This window comes from Symphalangus syndactylus, chromosome 13, assembly GCF_028878055.3.
Source record: "Symphalangus syndactylus isolate Jambi chromosome 13, NHGRI_mSymSyn1-v2.1_pri, whole genome shotgun sequence".
NCBI classification, from domain to species: Eukaryota; Metazoa; Chordata; class Mammalia; order Primates; family Hylobatidae; genus Symphalangus; species Symphalangus syndactylus.
Window position 1 is genome coordinate 33267394 of NC_072435.2, and position 26376 is coordinate 33293769.

The 26376-nt window shown below is 46.4% G+C and overlaps 1 protein-coding gene across 3 annotated transcripts in view; it reads right to left on the reverse strand.

The window, feature by feature from the left end:
* Positions 1–26376, reverse strand: part of INSR (insulin receptor) — a 175271-nt gene that overhangs the window by 128783 nt on the left and 20112 nt on the right. For all 3 annotated transcript variants that reach the window (XM_055240186.2, XM_055240188.2, XM_055240187.2), the window contains exon 2: positions 24752–25303. In XM_055240186.2, the coding sequence (XP_055096161.2) occupies positions 24752–25303 (552 nt within the window). The remainder of the gene's footprint in view (positions 1–24751; positions 25304–26376) is intronic.

Below are 26376 nucleotides of genomic sequence, written 5' to 3' on the forward strand. Positions count from 1 at the left end.
GTGAGCTGAGTTGTGCCAGTGCACTCCAGCCTGGGTGATAGAGCAAGACTGTCTCAAAAATAATAAATAAATAAATAATAAAATCAGCTGGGCATGGTGGCACATGCCTGTGATCCCAGCACCTGCCAGTACCCGGAGCCATTTTTGGTTGTCATGATTTGGGGTTGCTACTGGTATTGAGTGGAGGCCAGGGATGCTGCTAAGCTTCCTGTAACGTACAGGGCAGTTCCCACCACAGAGAGGGGTTCCACCCAGAATGCTATACTGTTGAGGCTGAGAAACCCTGCCTAAACTCATTAAGTTTAAAAAAGAAGAAAATAAGCCAGGCACAGTGGCTCATGCCTGTAATCCCAGCACTTTGAAAGGCTGAGGTAGGAGGATCACTGGAGGTCAGGAGTTCGGGACCGGCCAACATGGTGAAATCCTGTCTCTACTAAAAGTGCAAAAATTAGCCAGGTATGGTGGTAGGCACCTGTAATCCCAGCTGCTTAGGAGGCTGAGGCAGGAGAATTCCTTTGAACTCAGGAGGCAGAAGTTACAGTGAGCCAAGATCATGCCACTGCACTCTAGCCTGGGTGACAGAGTGAGACTCTGTCTCAAAAAAAAAAAAAAAAAGAAGAAGAAGAAGAAGGAGGAGGAGGAGAAGGAGAAGGAAAAGGAGAAAGAGAAGGAGAAGGAGGCAAGCCAGATGTGGTGGTGTGTTCCTGTCGTCCCAGCTACTTGGGAGGCTGAAGCTTGAGGATCCCTTCAACCCAGGAGTTTGAGGCCGTGGTGTACTATGGCTGTTTCTGAATAGCCACTGTACTGGGCAACATGGTACATCTTTTTAAACATTCTTTCTAAAAACAGCCAATTTCATTTTATGTGTGACTTTTACCATAAATAAAAATGTTTTTAAAATAATAAAAGTTCGGCCAGGTGTGGTGGCTCATGCCTGTATTCCCAGCATTTGAAAGGCTGAGGCGGGCAGATCACTTGAGGTCAGGAGTTTGAGACCAGTCTGGCCAACATGGTGAAACCCCGTCTCTACTAAAAATACAAAATTAGCCAGGTGTGGTGGTGGGCGCCTATAATGCCAGCTACTCAGGAGGCTGAGATGAGAGAATTGCTTGAACCCGGGAGGTGGAGGTTGCAGTGAGCCAAGATGGCACCACTGCACTCCAGCCTGGGTGACAGAGCGAGACTGCCTCAAAAAAAAAAAAAAAAAAAAAAGCTACAACTCTGGTGTAATATCATGAAACCAAAAATATTTGCATGTTGTGTACCACAGAAGCTATTTATAAATGAAAATTTTGGCCTAAAAAGAAAGAAAGAAAAGGAATCCAAATCAGAACCCCTCTGAAAAAGCAGTACCCTGTTTTCAGTGTTGGCCTACTGCTAAAGAGGAGAAAAATGAGGTTTTGGGAAGTGGGACAGATCCTTAGAGCCACTGTTAGCAAAATTCCCAAACCCCACCGCCCCCCAACACAGACACACACACCACTCTTAGTCGTGTACAATAAAGACATACAAGGAGCACAGACTCCAGATGGCAGATTAAAAAACATTATTAGATTTCCAATGAAAACTTCTGCTGTAGTGGTTCTAACGTGATACAGCCCTACAAAAATAAAGATGAATCACAGCCCATTTCGAAGGAAAGGTCTGACTGCCTTACGTCACAGCCAGTCATACACTGTTTTGGTTTTGTTTTTTTTTCTTTTTTGAGATGCAGTCTAGCTCTACTGCCCAGGCTGGAGTGCAGTGGTGCGATCTCGGCTCACTGCAACCTCCGCCTCCTGGGTTCAAGTGATTCTCCTGCCTCAGCCTCCCGAGTAGCTGGGATTACAGGCATGCGCCACCACACCTGGCTAATTTTTGTATTTTTAGTAGAGACGGGGTTTCACCATGTTGGCCGGGCTGGTCTTGAACCCCTGACCTCCAGTGATCTACCCGCCTTGACCTCCCAAAGTGCTGGGATTACAGGTGTGAGCCACCACACCTGGCCTAAATTTTTTTTAAGTTATCAAAGAATGGCTTCCCCCCAAAAGTTATGGCACCATAAAATTTGTCAGTGAATACTCAGTTACCTGCTATTTCATTTTATTTGGCTGGAACATTATAAATAATCCAAACTGATGAAGAGATTACAAAATAAAACAAATCAAAAACATAGCCCAATTTCACTCATGAACACAGATGGCAAGAATTCAGAAAACAAAACAAAGCAAACCTAGCAATTCGAATTCAACATTATGCTGAAAGAATAATTCATCTCCACCAAGTAGGGTTTACCACAGGAAAGCAAGGATGATTTTATATTAGGAAATCTATTAAACATAGATGTCAGATAATACGATTGTTAAATATTTAATGTTAGTCTAGAAGCCCTGGTCAATAGAATAAGATTTAAAACTGAAACAAGAGGTATGACTTTTAGACATAATTTTTTTTTCATGCTTCCAGAACTGAGCAGACATAATTTTTTTAAATGACCATAATTTGTACAGGACAAAATTGAACATAATGAATAAGACAATTTAAAAACCTACCAATCAATTTCACTAAAGTATCTGGATTCAGGGTAAATATGCTAATTCATAGTAGCCATAACTAACACAACAAAACTCTGTGATACAGAAATCAGGAACCATCGTCACAAAAATAACACAGGATAAAGATGAAAAAAGGACAATATAAAAGATTTGAACAAATTGGCTGGGCGCGGTGGCTCACGCCTGTAATCCCAGCACTTTGGGAGGCCGAAGTGGGCAGATTACTTGAGGCCAGGAGTTTGAGACCAGCCTGCCCAACATGGTGAAACCCCGTCTCTACTAAAAATACAAAAATTAGCCGGGTGTGGTGGTGTGCGCCTGTAATCCCAGCTACTCGGGAGGCTGAGGCACGAGAATTGTTTGAACTTGGGAGGCAAAGATTGCAGTGAGCCAAGATCATGCCACTACACTCCAGCCTGGGTGACAGGGTGAGACTCTGTCTCAAAAAAAAAAAAAAGAAAAAAAAAAGATTTGAGCAAATGTAAAAGGAGATCCCATACCTGCCTGGAAAGGAAAAATACGAAAGTATTGATTTCTTGATTTATGGATTTTAACCCATTTTTCCATTTGTCCCAAGAATAATCTGTTCTCTAATCTGTAACATTATAGACATTTCTGTTACATTAAGATTAGAGACAAGTTCTGTTTAGAAATAACTCCAAGAACTGTTTTTATATTTTCTCACATTGAAAATCAGTCAGATTTGCTTCAGCCTCAAAGAACGTGTTTCTGTAAAATGAAAGGAGCACTGGCAGCGAGCTGCACTTTTTTTCCTCTGGGAAATGGGTTACATTTTTAATTAAATTTTTAAATCAATATCTCAATGGGTTTTTTTGTTTTTGTTTTTTTGTGGGGTTTTTTGTGTTTTTTTGTTTGTTTTTTTTTGAGACGGAGTCTCACTCTGTCGCCCAGGCTGGAGTGCAGTGGCACAATCTCAGCTCACTGCAAGCTCCGCCTCCCAAGTTCACACCATTCTCCTGCCTCAGCCTCCCAAGTAGTTGGGACTACAGGCGCCCGCCACCATGCCCAGCTAATTTTTTTGTATTTTTAGTAGAGACGGGGTTTCACCGTGTTAGCCAGGATGATCTCGATCTCCTGACCTCGTGATCCGCCCGTCTCGGCCTCCCAAAGCACTAGGATTACAGGCGTGAGCCACTGCGCCTGGCCCTCAATGGGTTTTATATGAGAGCAAGAGGAGGGAGATTTAGTTCAACCAGAAAAGGAAATACTCTTCTAAAAGGTGTAATAGGGAAAAAACTAGATTTGCCACTTTATAAAGCATGTTCTTACCAAGCATGAGCTTGTAGTCCCAGCTACTTGGAGGCTAAGGCAGGAGGATCACTTGCACCCAGGAGTTTGAGTCCAGCCTGGACAGCAGAGTGAGCCCCCATTCTTTTTTGAAGACAGAATCTCGCTCTGTGGCCCAGGCTCAAGTGCAGTGGCACAATCTCAGCTCACTGAACCTCCACCTCCCGGGTTCAAGCAACTCTCCTGCCTCAGGTTCCCAAGTAGCTGGGACTACAGGCACGTGCCACCATGCCCAGCTAAGTTTTGTATTTATAGTAGCGGGGTTTCACCATGTTGGCCAGGCTGGTCTCGAACTCCTGACTTCAAGTGATCCAGCCACCTCGGCCTCCCAAAATGCTGGGCTTACAGGCGTGAGCCACCACGCCCAGCCAAGCCCCACTTCTTTAAAAACAAAATGACAACAAAAACAAACTAAAAAAAAACACATGTTCTAAATCTATAAACAGTATGGTACTGGGGTAAGATTAAGACACAGAAGACTTGAAATAGAATTGATATCCCAAAAGCAAATTCATGGTTTTAGTTGAATTTAATACCTGATGAAGAAAACATCAAGAATTACTGGGGAAGGAATTGGTTATTCAACAAGTGGAATTCATAAAATTAAATTCCTACCCAAAAAACTCATTTTATGTCCTCAGTCACACCATACACAGACCTGATGTCCAATTGAGCTCCAAATTCTGATTAAAATGTTATTGTACTCATGAACCTAAAATAAAAGGTTTTTTAAAAAATGTTTTATGAGCCCCACTGTTTCCCACTCCAAAGTTTTTTGGCAGATGGCAAACAGGGCCACAAATTCTTCCTCTTCCATCAACAGGTAAAGACTATATTCTCCTTTTCCCTCCCAGCTCACCTTAGCCAATGGGACATTAGCACACAAGATGCAAACAGAAATTCAAAAGGTACTTGTGCACTGGAAATTGATCTCTTGCCACTCTTGGAATGCTGAGACCATCATGTAATCTAATCCCAAACTAGCCAACTGGAGGATGAGCAGCTACACGGAAGAAAACCAAGGCCTCCCAACTGACAGCCAGCACCAACCACCAGACATGTGAGTGAGGCCATGCTAGACCATCCAGCTACCCAGACAACCCACTGGTTGATCCCAGACATGAGAGAGAACAGGGCCTGTGTTTGTGGTCAGCTGGTGGGTCTAAACAAGAAAACTTGCCCAGCTACCCCACAGAATCATGAGCTAAGTACACGATTGTTGATTAAGCCATTATATTTCGGAGTAGTTTGTTACACAGCAAAAGCTAGCTGATACAAGTTCCATGATTGAACTTGGATACAACAAGTTCCCAGTTTTATGTTTCAGGGTGGTTTGTTACACAGAAAAACTAGCTGATACAAGCTCCATGATTGAACTTGGATACAACAAGTTCTAAGTTCTATTTTTCAGGGTGGTTTTGTTACACAGCAAAAATTAGCTGATACAAGCTCCATGATTGAACTTGGATACAACAAGTTCCAAGTTCTATATTTCAGGGTGGTTTGTTACACAGCAAAAGTTAGCTGATACAAGCTCCATGATTAAACTTGAATATAAGTTCCAAGGTCTATGTTTCAGAGTGGTTTGCTACACAGCAAAAGCTAGCTGATACAAGCTGAGAGCCCTGTGTTGCCCCAGTTAACACCCTGCCCTCACCTCATGGCTTAAGTGAATCCAAATAGATTCCCATTACTGGCATTCATGTGTTGACTGAGACACTCAGTGCTGAGCCAGGAAGACCAACTCAGGCTGGGGTTCTCTCCCACGGCCCCTTCCCCATCCTTAATCCACTTCCTCCAAACCCACACCCATTTTACTCCACTTAAGCTGCAATGCACTGTTCTCTGTTCCCAGAAAGGAGAAGCCAGGAGGGAGCTGACACATTCCTCATTCTTGGTGACCCACAGACAAGACACTCTGAGCCCCGGTCAACACACCTACTCCTTCCTTGTTCCTCTTCTCACTTAGATGTATCTATAATAGCCTCTTTGTTGTGATCAACTTTCCCAAGCCACTCCTTCCTCTCTATTCCAGGGACTCTCAAGGGGTGGAGAGGTTGAAAAAACATTCAATGGTATATTTTATATTTAGAGGAAAAAAGAACAAAACTCCAAGTAGGGAAGAGGAACTGGATTTTTATTTTTATCAAAAGAGGGGATATACCAGTTCAAAGTTGAGGAAAACCTTGGAGACTGGTTCCCTTATCATGTCCTCATGATAGAAGAGAAAACAGACATTCAGAAAAGCTAGACAATTTGCCCAAGGTCACAAAACAGATACAGGCTTCAAATGCAGGCCTGTCTGACTCCAGAACAATCTTTCATCATGGAATGAAAAGTTCTAAGGCAGAGGTACCCAATACAACTTTTTGCAGTGATAGCAACATTCTCTGTCTGCACTGTCTAAATATGGTGAGTACAACTGAGGGTCAAATATCTTATTTTAATGAATTTCTACTTAAATTGCCACATGTGGCTGTGGCTGGCAGGGCTATCTTAGTGGACAGTGTAATTCTAGAATTTCACTAAGTTGGTTCTATATCACTACCAAAAGCAGGACCCAGACAGGCGCAGTGGCTCATGCCTATAATTCCAGAATTTTGGGAAGCCAAGGCAGGAGGATCACTTGAGCCCAGGAGTTCAAGACCAACCTGGGCAACACAGCAAGACTCTATCTTTTTCTTTTTCTTTTTTCTTTTAATTTTTAGAGACAGGGTCTCGCTCTGTCACCCAGGCTGGAATGCAGTGGCACAATCTTGGCTCATTGCAGCCTCAACCTCCCAGGCTCAAGCGCTCCTCCCACCTCAGTCCCCCAGGTAACTGGGACTACAGGCGTGCACCACCGCACCTGGCTAATTTTACAAAAATATTTTTTAAAAATTAGTCAGGCACGGTGGTTCATGCCTGTAGTCCCAGCTACTTGGGAGGCTGAGGTGGGAGGATCACTTAAGCCTGAGAGGTTGAGGCTGCAGTGAGGTGTGATATCACTGCACCCCAGCCTGGGTGACAGAAGGAGACCCCGTCTCAAAAAAAAAAAAAAAAAAAAAAAAAAGCATGACCCTCAACATACATACCCACCCACCCACCCAGAAGGAGTGGCAACTGAAAGATTTAAGAAAGACCTTAAGGGGTAAATAGCATGAGGAAAATGAAGTTATGACTAAACCTGGGAAAGCCCTTTATAAATATTCTAATGTCCTCTAAAATACAATAGACAACCCACGCCATTCGACACTTACTGAGTTAGCAAGAGCAAGTTCTGAAAAATGGACTATTCCCAACTGGCCAGAATTTTTTTCGTTTTGTTTTGTTTTGTATTTTTGAGATGGAGTTTCGCTCTTGTTGCCCAGGCTGGAGTGCAGTGGCGCGATCTTGGCTCACTGCAAACTCTGCCTCCCAGGTTCAAGCGATTCTCCTGCCTCAGCCTCCCACGTAGCTGGGACTACAGGCATGTGCTACCATGCCCAGCTAATTTAGTATTTTTAGTACAGACGGAGTTTCTCCATGTTGGTCAGGCTGGTCTTGAACTTCTGACCTCAGGTGATCCGCCCACCTTGGCCTCCCAAAGTGCTGGGATTACAGGCGTGAGTTACCATGCCCATGCCCCCCAGTATCTTTTGAAGCCATCCTTTCAAAACTAAAAGTCTGTGAAGAATTACACCTTCCTCTGAACTACGTTGGCAAATTTAAGACCATCCTCTGTTTTCCTGCATCAAATTCAACCCTCCCTGGGAACCTCTTTCCTTTCAGAGGTTCAGCTGTCGCTCTCCCCGTGACATTTGTGGTGACGTCTTCTGCCCATTCCATCTTCTTTACCACCAGGAATCCTAAGTTAAACCTCTTGCTTTTTTTCTCACCCTAGTAAAATTCCTTTGCAAATAACCTTCATACCTTTCTCGCTTATAAAAATAATTTTCTTAGCAAAACTTGCTTTCGTCAAGAACACAAAGTTTTGTTATGAAGTTCGGTCTGTGCCCTGTTTGTCAGACACTAAAAAAAGGGAGGCTCATCGGCACCATTTTACTACAGAACAGAATTCCCAGATGTAATCCCGTATAGCTTTATCACTCAAGTATGGATCTCTAGACAAATATTTAGTCTGGCCCATTTAAAAAAAAAATGGGTACACCTGTAATCCCATTGAATTAGGGGAGGCTAGGGTGCCAGAACTGCTTGAGCCCTGGAGTTCAAGACCAGCCTGGGCAATATAGTGAGACCCCACCTGTACAAAAAATAAATTTTTAAAAAATTAGCAGCTGGGCGCAGTGGCTCATGCCTGTAATCCCAGCACTTTGGGAGGCCAAGAAGGGTGGATCACGAGGTCAGGAAATCAAGACCATCCTGGCTAACAGAGTGAAACCCCACCTCTACAAAAAATACAAAAAATTAGCCGGGCATGGTGGCCGGTGCCTGTAGTCCCTGCTACTCGGGAGGCTGAGGCAGGAGAATCACTTGAGCCCAAGAGGTGGAGGTTACAGAGACCTGAGATCATACCACTGCACTCCAACCTGGGCAACAGAGCCAGACTCTGTCTCAAAAAAAAATAAAATAAAATAACTGGGCATGGTGACAGGCGCCTGTAGTCCCAACTACTCTGGAGGCTGAGATGGGAGGATGGCTTGAAGCCAGGAGTTCCAGATTGCTGTTAGCTATGATCATGCTACTGCACTCCAGCCTGGGTGACAGAGCAAGACCCTGTCGAAAGAAAAGAAAGAAAAGAGAGGGAAGGGAAAGGAAAGGAAAGGAAAGGAGAAAAGGAAGAGAGAGGGAGGGAAAAGAAGGAAAGGAAGAAAAGGGAGGAGAGGGGACGGGAAGGAGGAGAGGGGAAGGAGGGGAGGAGAAGAAGGGGAGGGGAGGGGAGGAAAATGAAAGGAGGAGAGAAAAAGAAAGAGGAGGGAGAAAGGGAAAGAGGAAGGAGGAGGGAGAGAGGAAGGGAGAGAGGGAAGGAAGGTAAGAAATAAAAAGAAAGCAAGGAAGAAAGAAGAAAAGAAAGAAGAAAGAAAAGGAAGAAAAGAAAGAGAAGGAAGGAAGGAAAGAGAGAAGGATAAAGGGAGGGAGGGAGAGGGAGGGAGAGAAGGAAGGAAGGGAGGAAAGAAAGAAAAAGGAAGGAAGGAAGGAGGGAAGGGAGGGAGGGAGGGAGGAAGAAGATGAGAGTTTGGGCAACTGTGTTTAAAAAATGGTGTTTTTTCTTTAAAAACAAAAGAAAAAGAAAAAAAATCAAAGACACACCACCACTCAGAGCCATGTGCAAATGAACAGCATCAAGCATGGTCGCCTTTGAGAACAGCTGACTGCAGAGAGTGCTGAAGTTGTACTTGTTAAATAAAGTCAGTCCAAGAGGTAGAACCTGAGTGTGACCCTAGCTCTGAGTCTGGAGCTCAGAGGGGCAAGCAGAACTGTCCCAGGAACGTACGATCAACACTCAGACTGGGGACTGCGCCCCAAGCCAGAGAGCCCAGCTCTTCAACAGAGAGAAGGTAAAAGGAACAGGAAGGGATGGAGGGAGAACCTGTGGACCAGGGTTTCTCCCCCTCAGCACTATTGACATTTAGGGCTGGATCATTCTTTGTGGCTGGGCTGTCTCTGCATTGCAGGACATTGAATAGCATCCCTGGCCTCCATCTGCTCAATGAAAGCAGTACACACACATTCCCTGGAGTTGTGACAACCAAAAAATGTCTCCAGACATTGCCAAATGTCCCATGGGAGACAAAAAAATCACCCTCAGTTCAAAACCACTGCTAGAGATCCAAACAAACACATCAATTTATTTTATTGTATTTCTTTATTTTTGAGCCAGGGTCTTGCTCTGTCACGCAGGCTGGAGTGCAATATGCAATCTTGGCTCATTGCAGCCTCAACCTTCTGTGCTCAAGCGATCCTCCCACCTCAGCCTCCCGAGTAGCTGGGACTACAGGCATGCACCACCATGCTCGGCTAATTTTTTATTTTATTTTTAGTAGAGATGGGGTCTCACTATGTTGTCCAGGCTGGTCTCCAACTCTTGGCCTCAAGTGATACTCCTGCCTCAGCCTCCCAAAGTGCTGAGATTACAGGCATGAGCCACCACGCCTGGCTATCAATTTTTTTTTTAATGGGCAAAGCTAAATATTTGTCTAGAGACTCACAGGTGGGTGATAAAACTATACAGAAAGAAGGAAGTGATGTCTACAAAAGACAGGACAGTGACTACTCTGGGGGAAGAGGGCTGTGACTAGGATGTGGTCCATGGCATGGCTTTTGGAGGGAGTGTTTTTCTCAACCAGAGTTAGGGATTACAAGAGTGTTGACGTTAGAGTGAACCATTAGGCTATTCATTTGGTTTGTGTGGCTTTCTGAATCTGTTGTTTTTTCATATAATAAGATAGAATTTTTTAAAGTAAAACCAAAAAAAGAAAAAGAAACCTTGATTCCATTAATTAAATATAGAATTACCAACTGACCCAGCGATTCCACTCCTAGGTGTAACTTCGAAAGAAGTGAAAATAGCCCAGGTGTGGTGGCTTACGCCTGTAATCGCAGCACTTTGGGTGGCTGAGATGGTTGGATCACCTGAGGTCCGGAGTTCAAGACCAGCCTGGCCAACATGGCGAAACCCTGTCTCTATTGAAAATACAAAAATTCGCCAGCGCATGGTGGCACACGCCTGTAATCCCAGCACTTTGGGAGGTCGAGGCAGGTGGATCACTTGAGATCAGGAGTTCAAGACCATTCTGGCCAACACGACGAAATCCCATCTCTACTAAAAATACGAAAAAATTAGCCAGGCTTGGTGGTGTTCACCTGTAATCCCAGTTACCCAGAAGGCTGAGGCAGGAGAATCGCTTGAACCCAGGAGGTTGCAGTGAGCTGAGATCACGCCACTGCACTCCAGCCTGGGTGACAGAGCAAGACTCCAACTCAAAAAAAAAAAAAAACAAATTTAAAGAAAAGGAATCTTGACCACTTTGGATCAAACCTGTCTGCTGGTTAGTCAATTTATTTGCAAATGAGGAAACTCTTAACATCATCATGGCCAATGAGGAAGCCTAGGACAAGAGCCTTGTTCACCAGCTGACGGGCTTTGCAGGTGGTCTTGCCATGTGTCCAGGCTAGTCACAAATTCTTGTCCTCAAGTGACCTTCCCACTTCAGCCTCCCCATTAGCTAAGACTACAGGTACGCACCACCATGACTGGCTAATTTTTTATTTTTTTATTTTTCTTTTTGTAGAGACGGGGATTTTGCTATGTTGCCCAGGCTTGGATTACAGATGTCAGCCACCAGGCCGAACTGTTTGCTCATTTTTTCTTTTTTCTTTTTTTTTTTTTTTTTGAGATGGAGTTTCGCTCTGTCACCCAGGCTGGAGCACAGTGACACAATCTCGGCTCACTGCAACCTCTGCCTCCCGGGTTCAAGCAATTCTCCTACGTCAGCCTCCTGAGTGCTGGGATTATAGGCTCATGCCACCACGCCCGGCTGATTTTTGTATTTTTTAGTGAAGACAGGGTTTCACCAGGCTGGCCAGGCTAGTCTCAAACTCCTGGCCTCAAGTGATCCACCAGCCTCAGCCTCCCAAAGTGCTGGGATGACAGGCATGAGCCACCACGCTCAGCCTGTTTGCTCATTTTTAAACATAAATGATGTCAAGAGTGGGAAGCAAACAAATTAATAAATAAATAAAATTAGCTGGGCATGGTGGCGTGCACCTGTAGTTCCAGCTACTGGAGAGGCTGAGGCTGGAGGATTGCTTGAGCCCAAAAGGCTGAGGCTGCAGTGAGCTATGATCGCACCACTGCACTGCAGCCTGGGTGACAGAGCAAGACCCCATCTCAAAAACAAACAAACAAACAACAAAATAAAAAACAGAGAGGGAAGACAGAAGAAAGGGGAGATAGGATAAGGGGTACAATCTTGAAACTCCAGCACACACATCACCTCCCTTTACTGGGAAATGGACGGTTCTATCTGACACAGGCGCATTCGGAGAGACAGATCACAGAAGGACCTGGGCTCCCAACCTGACGCACAGGCGCTCGCTGACGTCCCTGGGTCCTCCCCGGGGCATTTCAGGTGTTCAGTCACAAAGAACAGATTTTAATTCTGACACAGGGTCGGGTGACATGGGAAGTAACTGGTCGATGAGTATCAGGTAGGAGGAAGGAAAAGAAAAACTTGTCAGACCAGTCACCAAGCCAGCAGACGGCCAACGGGAAAGCCGCCTTTCCATTAAGATGGATTTTAACTCTACCTGCCTTCTTCCCAAAAGGATTGATTGGGTCAAAAGGTCAGTTTCAACCAATAGCGCTCAGCCTCCCCCGCCCCAATCCCCGGCCCCCGCACCCACTGGCTCCAGGAAGCCAGGCAGTGGTGGGAATTGTAAATTCGTTATCTTCACCACTCAAGATTTAGACAACATCATCTGTGGGGCAGCCAAGTGACCACATGGTCAACTAGTCTACCATCTTTCTACGCAGCCTTGAACCCACCGTAACACTTTCTGCCCACCCGTCAGCTTATATAGCCTGATAGTTACTGCGACTTCCTCTCTGACTCAGCAAGGACTTCGGGGCCCCAACAAAAAGCCTGGCTCAGCAAGGCTGTCCACTCAGTATTGGTGGAAACAGCCCCTCCTAAACACAGCCCCGGCGTGACCTTCATGATGGCATTGGAGCCCATGAGGACCCTGCACTGGTCCAAGCCTCCCTTCCCAGCATGAGGCACCCTCTTCACTCTTGCCCACAAAACACCTCTTGGCCTTGTCTTTGCCATCTCATCCACCCGAATACCCTTCCCTCTCATCCTCTCTTTTTTTTTTCCTGTCTTTTCATTTCATTTCTTTTCTTTCTTTCTTTTTGTTTTTGTTTGTTTGTTTGTTTTTAAGACAGGGTCTCACTCTGTTACCCAGGCTGGGGTACAGTGGTGTAATCATAGCTCATTGCAGCCTCAAAGTCCCAGGCTCAAGTGATCCTCCCACCTCAGACTCCTGAGTAGCTGGGACTACAGGCACACGGCACCACACTTGGCTAATTTTTTAAAATTTTTTGTAGAGATGGGGTCTTGCTACATTGCCCAGGCTGAGCTCGAATTCCTGCGTTCAAGCGATCCTCCTGCCTCGGCCTCCCAAAGTGCTGGGGTTACAGGTGTGATCCACCACACTCAACCTCATCCTCTTTCTTTGTGATCCTTGCCACCCAAACCAAAGCACATCTCTGCCACTCCGATCTGGAACAATCTCTCTTCTTTTACAAATGCCAATGGCAATTCATCTTCAACCCCCGGAAAAGGAGCCAGGAGCCCAGAAACATACTCTCCAGGGCACTTGTTCTTTCCTGCTCTACAAAATCCAATCATCTCAAAAGCGAAAAGTTTGTTTAAAAAATTTCAATCACATTTTTAAAATTTATTTTATTTTAAAATAAAATAAAAATAAATAAATAAGAGCCAGGCATGGTGGCTCATGCCTGTAATCCCAGCGCTTTGGGAGGCCAAAGTGGGAGGATCACCTGAGGTCAGGAGTTCGAGACCACCCTGGCCAAAATAGAGAAACCCTGTCTCTACTAAAAATACAAAAAAAACAAACAAACAATTAGCTGGGTGTGGTAGCAGGTGTCTGTAGTCCCAGCTACTTGGGAGGCTGAGGCAAGAGAATCACTTGAACTCGGGAGGCGGGGGTTGCAGTGATCCAAGATTGCACCACTGTACTTCAGCCTGGGCGACAGAGCAAGACTCCATCTCACTAAATAAATAAATAAATAATTCCAGTCATGGCTGGCACAGTGGCTCACACCTATAATATAATGCAACACTTCGGGAGGTTGAAGCGGGTGGACTGCTTGGGCCCAGCAGTTCAAGACCAGCCTGGGCAACGTGGTGAAACCCCATGTCTACAAAAAATACACAAATTAGCCAGCATGGTGGTGCGTGCCTGGAATTCCAGCTACTTGGGAGGCGGAAGTAAGCCAAGATTGCACCACTGCACCCCAGCCTGGGCGACAGAGTTGAGACTCTTGCCTCAAAAAGAAAAAAAAAAAAAATGCTAATCAGCTGAGGGGAAAACGAATTACAACTACTGTGGAATTTTTTTCAGTACAGTTTTTTTTTTCGTTTGTTTCTCTCCTAGCTTTTTTTTTTTAAAGATCTTTGACAACATAAAAGGGAAGAAAAATGAATAAGAGATTCAAGTAGGCCATCGTTCACGTTACGGACTCTACCCCACCTTTTTTTTTTTTTTTTTTTTGAGACGGAGTCTCGCTGTGACCCCCAGGCTGGAGTGCAGTGGTGCAACCTCGGCTCACTGCAACCTCCGCCTCCTGGGTTCAAGTGATTCTCCTGTCTCAGCCTCCCAAGCAGCTGGGATTACAGGTGCCCACCACCACACCCAGCTAATTTTTGTATTTTTAGTAGAGACGGGGTTTCACTATATTGGCCAGGGTGGTCTCGAACGCCTGACCTCAGGTGATCCACCCACCTTGGCTTCCCAAAGTGCTGGGATTACAGGCGTGAGCTGCCGTGCCTGGCCTCCCCCACCTTATCTTTTTCTTTTTGTTGGATCCCCGTGTGCAGGCGTTATACTTTCCTGTCTTCTGTATGGATGACAGTGACATCGCCACAAGGGAATTTATCAATATTCCCTGTTATCTGGAGAACATCATGATTTCCAGGTGCTCTGCTCCAAACACATCTAGAAGCACAAGTTCGATGACTCATTCGAAAGGGAGAGGTGGGAGGAGGGAGGAGGGTGGAGCGGGGGCCTTGCCTTGTACATATACCACACTCCTCCACCCAAACAGAGAGCTCCAAAAAAAAAAAAAAATGCTAATCATCTGAGTGAAAACTGAATTAGAACTACTGTGGAATTTTTTTCAGTACAGTGCTCTACCCTGCCTTTTTTCTTTTTTTTTTTTTTTTTTGAGACAGAGTCTCAGGAAGGAAGGAAGGAAGAAAGAAAAGGAAAGAAAGGAAGGAAAGAGGGAAGGAAGGAAGGAAGGAAGGAAGGAAGGAAGGAAGGAAGGAAGGAAGGAAGGGAGGGAGGGAGGGACGGGCCAGCAAAGGGCAGCTGGGCTGTGTGGCCCTGAGGCCGTGGTGCTCCCAAGTTCCTCATCCCTCTATCCCTGAATGCTGAATGTCCAGCTCATATATAGAGAGACAGAGTCTACCCTGTCACCCAGGCTGGAGTGCAGTGGCGCAATCTCTGCTCATTGCAACCTCCGCCTCCCGGGTTCAAGTGATTCTCCTGCCTCAGCCTCCTGAGTAGCTGGGATTACAGGTGTCTGCCACCACGCTCAGCTAATTTTTGTATGATTTTTTAGTAGAGAAGGGGTTTTTCCATGTTGGCCAGGCTGGTCTCGAACTCCTGGCCTCGAGTGATCCGCCCGCTTTGGCCTCCCAAGGTGCTGGGATTACAGGCATGAGCCACCACACCCGGCCAAAAATGTGAAAAAGCATTCTTAAGCCAGGCAAGCACGGTGGCTCACACCTATAGTCCCAGCACTTTGGGAGGCCAAGGCAGGAGGATTGCTTGAACCCAATTGTTTGAGACCAGCCTGGGCAACATAGCAAGACCCCATCTCTACCAAAAAAATAAAAAGAAATTAGCTGGGCGTGGTGGTGCATGCCTGTGGTTCCAGCTACTGAGGAGGTTGAGGTTGCAGTGGCCTATGATCACCCCACTGCATTCCAGCTCGGGCGACAGAGTGAGACCCCATCTCTAAAAATAAAAATAAAGTTAAAAATTCTTAGCTCATAGGTCATACAAAAATAGCAGCTGGTGGACTGGATTTGGCCCACGGGTCGTAGTTTGCTGATCACTAGGCAAAGGCCTTACGTCAGAGAAGTCTGAAGTCAAACCATTCCCCAGCTAGTTCTCCTAGAACAAGTCTCTTAATTCCTAGCTAAGCCTCAGTTCCCTCTTCTGTAAAATGAGGATAACAAACCCTCATAGGCTGTGATGGGATCCCCTAAGGCATTGCTTAGCACACAGTAAGTGCTCAATAAACACTAGCTATTGATGAGTGTTAAGGATATCATTGTCAACTGTGAGCCAGGTACTATGACAGGTGCTTGAGCTACAACAAAGTCCCTGCCTTCAGGGGAGCTTAGTCTGATGGGAGAGGCCCTAAGTCAAGACAGGATGAGAAGGCTGATAAGAAGAGGCAACGTGCATGTTGGCAGGGGCAAATTCTAGATTTCCTCTCCAGTTTCTTTTCCTTCTTTCCTTCCTTCCTTCCCTCCTTCCTTTTTCTTTCCTCCTTCCTTCCTTTACTCCTTCTTTCCTTTCTCCTTCCCTCCTTTCCTTCCCTCCTTCCTTCCTTTATTCCTTCCTTTCTCCTTCCCTCCTTCTTTCCTTCCCGCCTTCCCTCCTTTCTTCCTTCCTTTCTTCCTTCTTTCATTCCTTTCTTTCCTTTTCTTTCTTCCCTCTTTCCTTTTTTCCTCCTTCCTTTTCTTTTCTTTCTTCCCTCCTTCCTTCCTTCCCTCTTTCCTTCCTTTCTTTTTACAGTTTCCTGCATTTCACCAACTTCCCGCAATGACATCTATAAGACACAATGGTAAAAGCTTGGATTCTGAGCCAGAATCCCCAGGTTCAAATCCCATCTCCACTACTTACTACCCACGTGTGTGGGGTGGGGGGAAGGGGTGGGCGGGGCAGTGTTGGAAGTGGAAGTTGCTTAACCTCTCGAAGCCTTAGTGACCTCAACCATAAATAAGATTGTTAGGAAGATGGGATGCAATATCCTAATCAAAGCACCTAGAGCCACGGCTGGCATGAAATCAGCATTTGCCGCAAAGACAATTCCGATTGTTAAAATACCAAGGCAAGCCCAGAGTGGTGGTTCACACCTGTAATCCTAGCACTTTGGTAGGCCAAGGCAGGCGGCTCACTTGAGGCCAGGAGTCCGAGACCAGCCTAGGCAACATGGCGAAACCCCATCTCTACTAAAAATACAAAAATTAGCCAGGCATGGTGGCACGTGCCTGTAATCCCAGCTACTCAGGAGGTTGAGGCAGGAGAATCGCCTGAACCCAGGAGGCGGAGGTTGCAGTGAGCTCAGATCACGCCACTGCACTCCAGCCTGGACAACAGAGCAAGACTCTGTCTCAAAAAAAAAAAAAAAAAAGAAAGAAAAAGAAAAAAAAAAATCAAGGCAAGCCCAGCGTGATGGCTCACACCTGAAATCCCAGCACTTTGAGAGGCTGAGGTGGGGGGATTCCTTAGAGTCCCGGAGTTTGAGACCAGCCTGAGCCACATAGCAAGACTCCCATCTCAATTTAAAAAAATATTAAAAACTAAATAAAAATGTAAAAAAATAAAATATCAAGGCAAACTTTTTAAATGGAAGAAGAAAAAGAAGCAGAGAGTTTCCACAGGCAGCTAAAAATTCTGCCAAAAATCAAACCCTCCAAGAGCTTGCGTTTAAACTCGTGCATTTAAATACGTGATATTTAACGTGGTAAGCACAATACCACACTTTGAGAGACTTTGACTCGGAGCTGTAATCTCAGACCCAGGGAGGAGGGATTTGCTGCTTTCGGCCTCCTCCTGCTTTGGTGCCGACGTCCATATGTGGCATCTCGGGCTGGTTTCCCCTGGCACCCAGCATGTCCCGGCCTCACCCACCCCTCTGGCCGGCAGTGAGCAGCTGGGGTGACCTCCCAGAAAGAAAATGCCAGTGGGTTTGGCTAAAGCAGCTGGTCAGGCAAGCCCTGTGGCTTCTGGTCCCCTCGAAATGCCCAGAGCTGAGAATTTCCAGAGCATCCCACGCTGTTGGCACCCAAAAATCAGGGTGGTCTTCCCTCTGGGGCTGGAGGTGTGGCACTCATCCCTCATCAGCAGGTCACAAGATACACGTTCCTCTGCCTGCCTCAAAACCAAAGTCAGAAATGAGGCTGAGCCCTGGTAGATATTCACCTGGAAGCTAGTCTGCCCAGATAGGGTGGGCCCATGGTGCTTACTTACTGGAACCTTCCAGAACACTCACGGAGCACCCGAGGCTGGGTTAAGTGCCTCCCCCTGCACCATCTCATTCAACCCCCACACCACCACCCTAAGAAGCAGGTCCCATAATGACCCCCATTTTTCAGATGGAGAAACTGAGGCTTGAACCAGCTTGTGACTAGTCAATGGTAAAACGAGACTGGAAGCCGGTGCTGCCTGGCTCCAAGAACTTCTTTTTTTTTTTTTAAAGACAGAGTCTCACCGAGTCTCACTCTGTCGCCCAGGCTGGAGTGCAGTGGTGCAATCTCAGCTCCCTATAACCTCCACCCCTGGGCCCATGCGATCCTCCCACCTCAGCCTTCCAAGTAGCTGGAGTTACAGGCACCTGCCACCATGCCTGGCTAATTTTTGTATTTTTTGTAGAGACGGGGCTTCTCCATGTTGCCCAGGCTGGTCTCGAAGTCCTGAACTCAAGCAATCTGCCCTCCTCGGCCTCCCAAAATGCTGGCATTACAAGTATGAGCCACCGCGCCTGGCTGGCTGAACTAATGTAGATCTCCCTCTAACTCTCCCCCTCCTCTGAGTGTACTTGGTTTGATCGTGAACATCTGCACTTGCCACTAGACTGGCCGCTCTGAGGAGGCAAAGGCTGGCTCCCTTCCTATGCCCTGAGTGCCCCAGAACATGATACCTAGTAGGCAGTCAATAAACGAGCTGCATAGACCCCGTCTCCACTCTTCCCGTGTAGGGCTTCGTGCATTGGACCTCTCCTGGTATCTTCGCCCCAAATCCATTGCAGGATAATGGAGAGAGGGCTATGGATCATTATTAGCACATGCCATGTTTTTTTTTTTCTTTTAATTCCCCTAACCATTTTTTTTCTTTTTAAAAAAAAAACGGAGTTTCACTCTGTCACCCAGGCTGGAGTGCAATGGCATGATCTCAGCTCACTGCAACCTCTGCCTCCTGGGTTCGAGTGATTCTCCTGCCTCAGCCTCCTGAGTAGCTGGGATTACAGGCGCCCACCACCACCCCTGGCTAATTTTCGTATTTTTAGTAGAGACAGCGTTTCGCTATGTTAGCGAGGCTGGTCTCTAACTCCTGACCTCAAGCGATCCACCCACCTCGGCCTCCCAAAATGCTGGGCTTACAGGTGTGGGACCTCCACACCCGGCCCCTTTAACCATTGAAAGCCTTCCTTTGGTCTCTCTGTAAAAAGTGCTTAAGGGACAGGTAGAAGAAGGGGTGGATGTTGCTCAGAATTGCTTAAACTAGGTCCAAAGGACAAACCAGCACCTTCAACCTAAATGTTGATCCATTCCCCTGATGCTTCCAGAAGCTGCCAAGTGTGGAAGACAAAAATAGCAATTACGGATGTTCACAGAAGTATCTGAGAAGACTCTGGGGGAAAAGAGGAGTTGATGGATAGCTTTTCCAGCCCTTTTCTGTCACCTAAGACAGGGGAGTATCCTCTGAAAGCTCAATCTATTCTGCATTCAAAAATCCCATCAGACATTAAATAAGCCTCCTAAGGCTGGGCGCGGTGGCTCATGCCTGTCATCCCAGCACTTTGGGAGGCCGAGGCCAGTGGATTATATGAGGTCAGGAGTTCAAGACCAGCCTGGCCAACATGGTGAAACCCCATCTCTACTAAAAATACAAAACATTAACTGGGCATGGTGGCAGTTGCCCGTAATCCCAGCTACGCAGGAGGCTGAGCCAGGAGAATCGCTTGAACCTGGGAGGCAGAGGTTGCAGTGAGCTGAGATCGCACCATTGCAATCCAGCCTGGGCGACGAGAGCAAAATTCCATCTCAAAAAATAAATAAATAAATAAACCTCTAAAGCCTCAGCAACAAGGTTAATGCAGGCATTGAAAAGCTAGATGTGTAAACGGCAGCGGCCCTGATTCACAATGGCAGAAATGTGAAAGCAACCAAGTGCCCGTAGATGGATGAATAAACAGGCAAAATGTGCTCCCTCCACACAATGGAACACGATTCAGCCTTAAAAAGGAAAGAATTTCCGACGCAGGCTACCACGTGGATGAACCTTGAGGACAACACGCTCAGTGAAATAAGCCAGGCACAAAAGGACAAATCCTGTCTGATTCCACTCACAGGAGGTCCCTAGAGTCATCACATTCATAGAGACAGAAAATAGGATGGTAGGTGCCAGGGGGCTGGGAGAGGGAGATGGTAGAGTGGGTGTTTCATGGGAAAACAGTTTCAGTTTGGGAGGATGAGAAAGTTTGGGAGATGGTGGTGGTGATGGTTGCAAATCCACGTGAACGTGCTTAATGCCACTGAAAACTGTGTACTTAAAATGGTTAAGATGGGGCCAGACGCGGTGGCACTCACCAGTAATCTCAGCACTTTGTCGGGCTGAGGTGGGTGTATCGTTGAGGCCAGGGGTTTGAGATCATCCTGGCCAAGATGGCAAAGCCCCCTCTGTCCTGAAAATACAAAACTTAGCCGGGCGTGGTGGCCAGTGCCTATAAGTCCCAGCCACTCAGAAGGCTGAGGCAGGAGAATCACTTGAATCCAGGAGGCGGAGGTTGCAGTGAGCCGAGATCGCACCACTGCCCCCCAGCCTAGGTGACAGAGCAAGACTCCATCTCAAAAAAAAAAGTTAAGATGAAAAATTTATTCTATGTGTATTTTACCACAATAAAAGAAATTGAAGAGGGGAAAGAAAGCTGAAGCTGACTTGCTCTCCAAAGACAGGGGCGACCGTTCAAAAAACAATCATTTCTTGGCCCCCTAGGGATAATGCTATTAATGGGTGGCTGAGATATATACCACATGCCAGGAACCCGGTACCCCGGGAAGTGTTACTCGCACCTTCTCCGGGTAACAAAACCCCCAGTACTGGAAAAACAAGCCCGGTTCTTTTTATTGTTTTGGTTTGTGTTCATTTTTGTTTTTGTTTTCTTTTGTTTTTGAGATAGAGTCTCGCTTTGTCACCCAGGCTGGAGCTCAGTGGCATGAACAGGGCTCAGTGCAGCCTCGACCTCCCGGACACAAGAAGCCTGGTTCTTAATAGCAAAGCAATTTTTAATTCACTCAAAATATCAGGCACAGCCAGGCACAGCCAGGCACAGTGGCCGACGCATGTAATCCTAGCACTTTGGGAAGCCGAGGTAGGAGGATTGCTTGAGCTCAGAAGTTTGAGACCAGCCTGACCAACATGGCCAAACCCTGTCTTTACAATATACACAAAACTTAGCCGGGCGTTGGCCGGGCGCAGTGGCTCACCCCTGTAATTCCAGCACTTTGGGAGGCCAAGGCGGGCGGATCACCTGAGGTCGGGAGTTCGAGACCAGCCTGGCCAACATGGAGAAATCCCGTCTCTACTAAAAATACAAAATTAGCCAGACGTGGTGGTGCATGCATGTAATTCCAGCTACTCAGGAGGCTGAGGCAGGAGAATTGCTTGAACCCGGGAGGCAGAGATTGCAGTGAGCCAAGATCATGCCATTGCACTCCAGCCTGGGCAACAAGAGCAAATTCTGTCTCAAAAAAAAAAAAAAAAAGTAGCTGGATGTGGTGGCACCTGTAATCCCAGCTACTCAGGAGGCTGAGGCAGGAGAATTGCTTGAACCTGGGAGGCGGAGGTTGCAGTGAGCCGAGATTGTGCCACTGTACTCCAGCCTGGGTGACAGAATGAGACTCTGTCTCAAAAACAAACAAACAAACAACAATAACAATTGAACACCCAGCAAGGAACAGGAGACTCAATCACAGATAACACCATTCTGGATATTTTGTCTAAAACGGATACAAAAATAAATCCATAGAGGAATGTCTTAAATTATATCTCAAGACGGGTAAGCCTTGAGCATTTCAAACAAGCACCTACATTTGGAAAACTCAGTAATAGAATAAAAGAATGTTCACTGTTTCCTCTGGTGTCCCAGCTAGAAGTTTAGAAGCAGCTCACTTGTTTCTAAACAGAGGGGACATCCTTCCCACTCCCCCGCAAAAAATCATAGCTTTTATTCTGGTGTATATCTTGCACAAATTTGGCACAAACCCCAGTTGTCTTTTATTAGCTGTGTGGCCCTGGGCAAGTTAAGTAACCTCTCTGGTCATAGTTTAGCTTCTCCTTGCCCCTGACCTAGAATATTCTCAGGATTTTTCCACAGTGCAATAATAATGGTCCCCTCTCCCACCTCCCTTCACTAACTCATCTTCCTTTTTCAACTATCCCATTCCCCATTTCCAACCATCCAACATGTACCACGGAAGGACTCATCCTGGGGGCTCCAAGGGAGTCCTCACAGACAATTCCAAGGATTCTATTTAGGTCTATTTAAGGACTCACTCACTCTGAGTGGCTTCCCCAGAGCGTTGGGCTCAGATAAGAAGATCCTCCTTTCTCCTCTCCCTTCTATCTTTTGTGATACAACCCTCAAGCCACCCACTTAACTTCTTCCCACCTCCATCGCGTGTTCCCTAGTTCTTCTTCCCAGGAAAATGTGAAAAGAAGTCCATGAAACAACAAACAAGTAACATGTGTGTATGTGGAATTGCCTCCTTGAGCATGAAAACATGATAAAACTACCATGATCAGAACAGTCACTACCGTGATCAGAACAGTCACCGCTCTGTGGCATGGAGAGGCAGATCTACGGACACACCAGAAACAGACCCCAAAGCAATGGCAAAGAGGTAGATTTCTATAATCAACAGCTGTCTGAGGCCCCCAGTTAGCTATTTGGGAGAGAAAGGAAATGCCCGTTGAGTCACACACACAACCAGATCTCAAGCAGTGAGGATGAATTTTTTTAGATAATAATAATTAAAATATAGGCTGGGCGCGGTGGCTCACGCCTGTAATCCCAGCACTTTGGGAGGCCGAGCTGGGTGGATCACCTGAGACTTCGAGGCCAGCCTGGTCAACATAATGAAATCTCGTCTCTGCTAACAATACAAAAATTAGCTGGGCTTGGTGGTGGGTGCCTGTAATCCCAGCTACTTGGGAGGCTGGGGCAGGAGAACTGCTTGAACCCGGGAGGCGGAGGTTGCAGTGAGCCGAGATTGCGCCATGGCACTCCAGTCTGAACAACAAGAGTGAAACTCCATCTCAAAAAAAAAAAAATTAAAATATAAAATGTAGAGGAAAAAAAACCTTTCATGGGTAGAAGAAGACTTTCTAAGTGTAAAGTACACAAGTGGCACACTGAAATCCAGCTCTGAACTCCATCAACATTTTAAGCTTCTCCAGCAAAACAATTCCCAGAGCATTTAAACCACTGAACAACAAAAACAACAAAATGCAGTTGGCAAAGGGTTAGCAGCCTTCATTGATGAAAACCACATACAGATTAATTTTGCAAAAGCTACTGAGGTACTAAAAGACAAATGGGCAAAGGATATGAACAGGAAGAGAAACCCCAAATGATAAACAAACATGTTTTAAAAGGTTCAACCCCGATAGCAATCAAAGAAATGCAAATAGAAACAATGACAACACGTCAGCTCCTCCCTCCCGCAGTAAATTATGAAAGATTTTTCAAATAACACTCAAAGCTGGCCAAGGTGTTCCCTCTCCTCCAAAGCTAGGAGGAGCGGCCGTTGGCACAAAGTTTCCGGAACACCATTTGGCAATCTGCACCAAGAGCCTCTGACCCAGAAATTTCACTTCTGGAAAGCAAGCCTAAAGAAACAACTGCTAGATAAGCTTTGACTCTAAAATGGTGATCACTGTCTTTGTGAAAACTAGAAATCATCTTTTTCTTTTTTTCTTTTTTTTTGAGACGGAGTTTCGCTCTGGTTGCCTGGGGTGGAGTGCAAAATGGCGCAATCTCAGCTCGCTGCAACCTCTGCCTCCCGGGTTCAAGTGATTCTCCTGCCTCAGCCTACTAAGTAGGTGGGACTACAGGCGCACGCCGCCACGCCCGGCTAATTTTGTATTTTTAGTAGAGACGGGGTTTCACCATGTTGGTCAGGTTGGTCTCGAACTCCTGACTTCAAGCGGTCCACCCGCCTCAGCCTCCCAAAGTGCTGGGATTACAGGCGTGAGCCACTGTGCCTGGCCTGGAAATCATCTTAATGCCCAATAACAGGAATGGTTAAGGAAACCTTTAGTAGACACGACAGATTCCTGAAGATCACTAGAAGGAACAACCCCCAATAAACTACTCTCAGCAACATGTATTGTGGAATAAGATGAATGTTTTGCTTTTTTTTCGTTTACACATTTCTTTTTCCAAATGTCTATTATAAGCAATATCACTTCTATAATCAGATAAGAACTATTTTTTTAAAAAACCAAATCGATAGTTTTCCACTCCTTTTCCTCTCCCAAGCAAGAACATTCACTGTCTAGCACAGGAGGTGGCAAACTGCTGCCCTCGAGCAAAATCCGGCCCACGACTTGTTTTTGTAAATAAAGTTTTATTGAAACACTGCCACAGTCATATATTTATGCATGCCTGTGGCTGCTTGTCCACCACAATGGCAGAATTGAGTCGTTGCATCAGAGACCATATGGCCTGCAAAATCTGAAGTATCTACTATCTGAGTCTTTACAGAAAAACTTTGCCACTCCCCGGGCTAGTGAATGCCACCACCCACTGTTCCCCGGTCCCTACCTAATGGCCATTTTTTTTTTTTTTGCTTTTAGATGGAGTCTCACTGTCTCCCAGGCTGGAGTGCAGTGGCGCTATCTCGGCTCACTGCAAGCTCCGCCTCCTGGGTTCATGCCATTCTCCTGCCTCAGCCTCCCGAGTAGCTGGGACTACAGGCGCCAGCCACCACGCCAGGCTAATTTTTTGTATTTTTAGTAGAGACGGAGTTTCACCATGTTAGCCAGGATGGGCTCGATCTCCTGACCTCGTGATCCGTCTGCCTCGGCCTTCCAAAGTGCTGGGATTACAGGCATGAGCCACAGCGCCCGGCCGGCCATTTAACATTTTTAAGCCATAAACATTTTAAGCTTTCTAGAACAAGGCACGAGACACTGCTTAGAACCCTGTATCCCTGGCATACCTTTCTGGCAGTGACTATGAGTCCAACACCGTTCGACAAACTGCCCGTTGATGACGGTGGCTGGGCAGTTGGTTTTGCCCTTCGCGGTACCCGGACAGATGTCTCCACACTCCTCGTTGTCATCTTTGTTCAATACGATGTAATTATCCTCCACAGAATCCAGGATACGGGACCAGTCGATAGTGGCCAAGTAACAGAGCTCATTGTTCTTCTCGATGCGGACAGAACCCCGGGTGATGTTCATCAGGTTGTAGAGGCCAAGTTCCTTGAGGTGAACCATCTCGAAGATGACCAGAGCGTAGTTAAAGAACAGTCGTGATCCCCGGATGACCGTGAGGTTGGGGAACAGGTCCTTCAGGCTCTCGAGCCCATAGACACGGAAGAGCAGCAAGTAATCAGTGATCATTATGAGTTTGGGGAAACTGAGGTCTCGGAAATCTTCGGGCCTCGTTTTGAACATCAAGAGTATCTGCAAGTGTCCTTCGATGACAGAGCAATTCTCCAGCTCATGTAACCTAGTGAGGTTGTTCCGGATATCCATGCCGGGACACACTAGAAGAGAAAATGAACAGGAAGCAAGACAGGTGAGCAGACGCATGATGGATGCATTAGAAGGATGAGGGGCAGAGCCGGCTTCATGGACATGAAACCTGGGCCCTGTGTTTTCATCCCGGGCCCTGTAAACTCCGCAGCCAGCCGGGATGAGTAGCTTTCTCTGTAAAGTACCCATGCCTAAGTAATTACTTTCAAAAGGCCAAGAAAATAATTCTTTTGGCAAGCCCTGTTAAAATCCTTAAAATCGTCACCTCTGAAATGATGCAGTTGGGACAATGCGATTACAGGGGATTGAGTAACTCGGCAGGTGCAGAAGGCGAAAGGGGAACTGTCTCCAGTGCGTCAACACAGAAGATCTTCAGGAGATAATTTACCGGGATAAAGGTGCCCACGTCAGAAGTGGGGCAAGGAAAGCTGAATGTATTTGTTTTGTCAATCCTCCCACCTCACTGGCTGACTTTCCTTCCAGGTCTGCTCTCCTGGCCTGCAATCAAGACCTAATTACCTTTTACCTGGGTGTGGTGAGAGCTTCCCAGGGAGCCCGATCTCCATTGCCCAAATGCCCTGAGTTCTCATTCTCCTGAAGGCGGTCCCTCCCAGGCCCCAATGCTCTCCATGGCTCCCCATCACCCTGCACTTCCCTCAAGATTCTGCCCCTCCATCCCCTGCACCCCGCTACACAGGCCTGCCCACCACTCTTGCACAACTCCAAGACTCCTATCCTCCTCTGTAACATGGCTTATGTGGAAGAAGAAGTGAAATAACTCAGGGCAAGCACTCAAACAGTGCCTGAAACATAGTAAGTGCTGCATTAATGTCAGCTATTTTGTGGTTTGTTGTTGTTGTGCTGTTGTTTATTCCCCCAAACATGTGACAGGCATCTCTAGGCATCTCTAGGCTAGTCTATCTTTTGGCTGGCGAAGTGCTTTGTACCTTAGCTCCCTATTTCTAAATCCAGCCCATCATGCTTCAAGATATCCAGTTCAAATGCTGCCTGCTCCTCCAGGCAGCCTTCCCTGATTTCCTTTCCTTGGCACACCTATTTGTGTGTTTCTCTTCCTTGTGTCCCT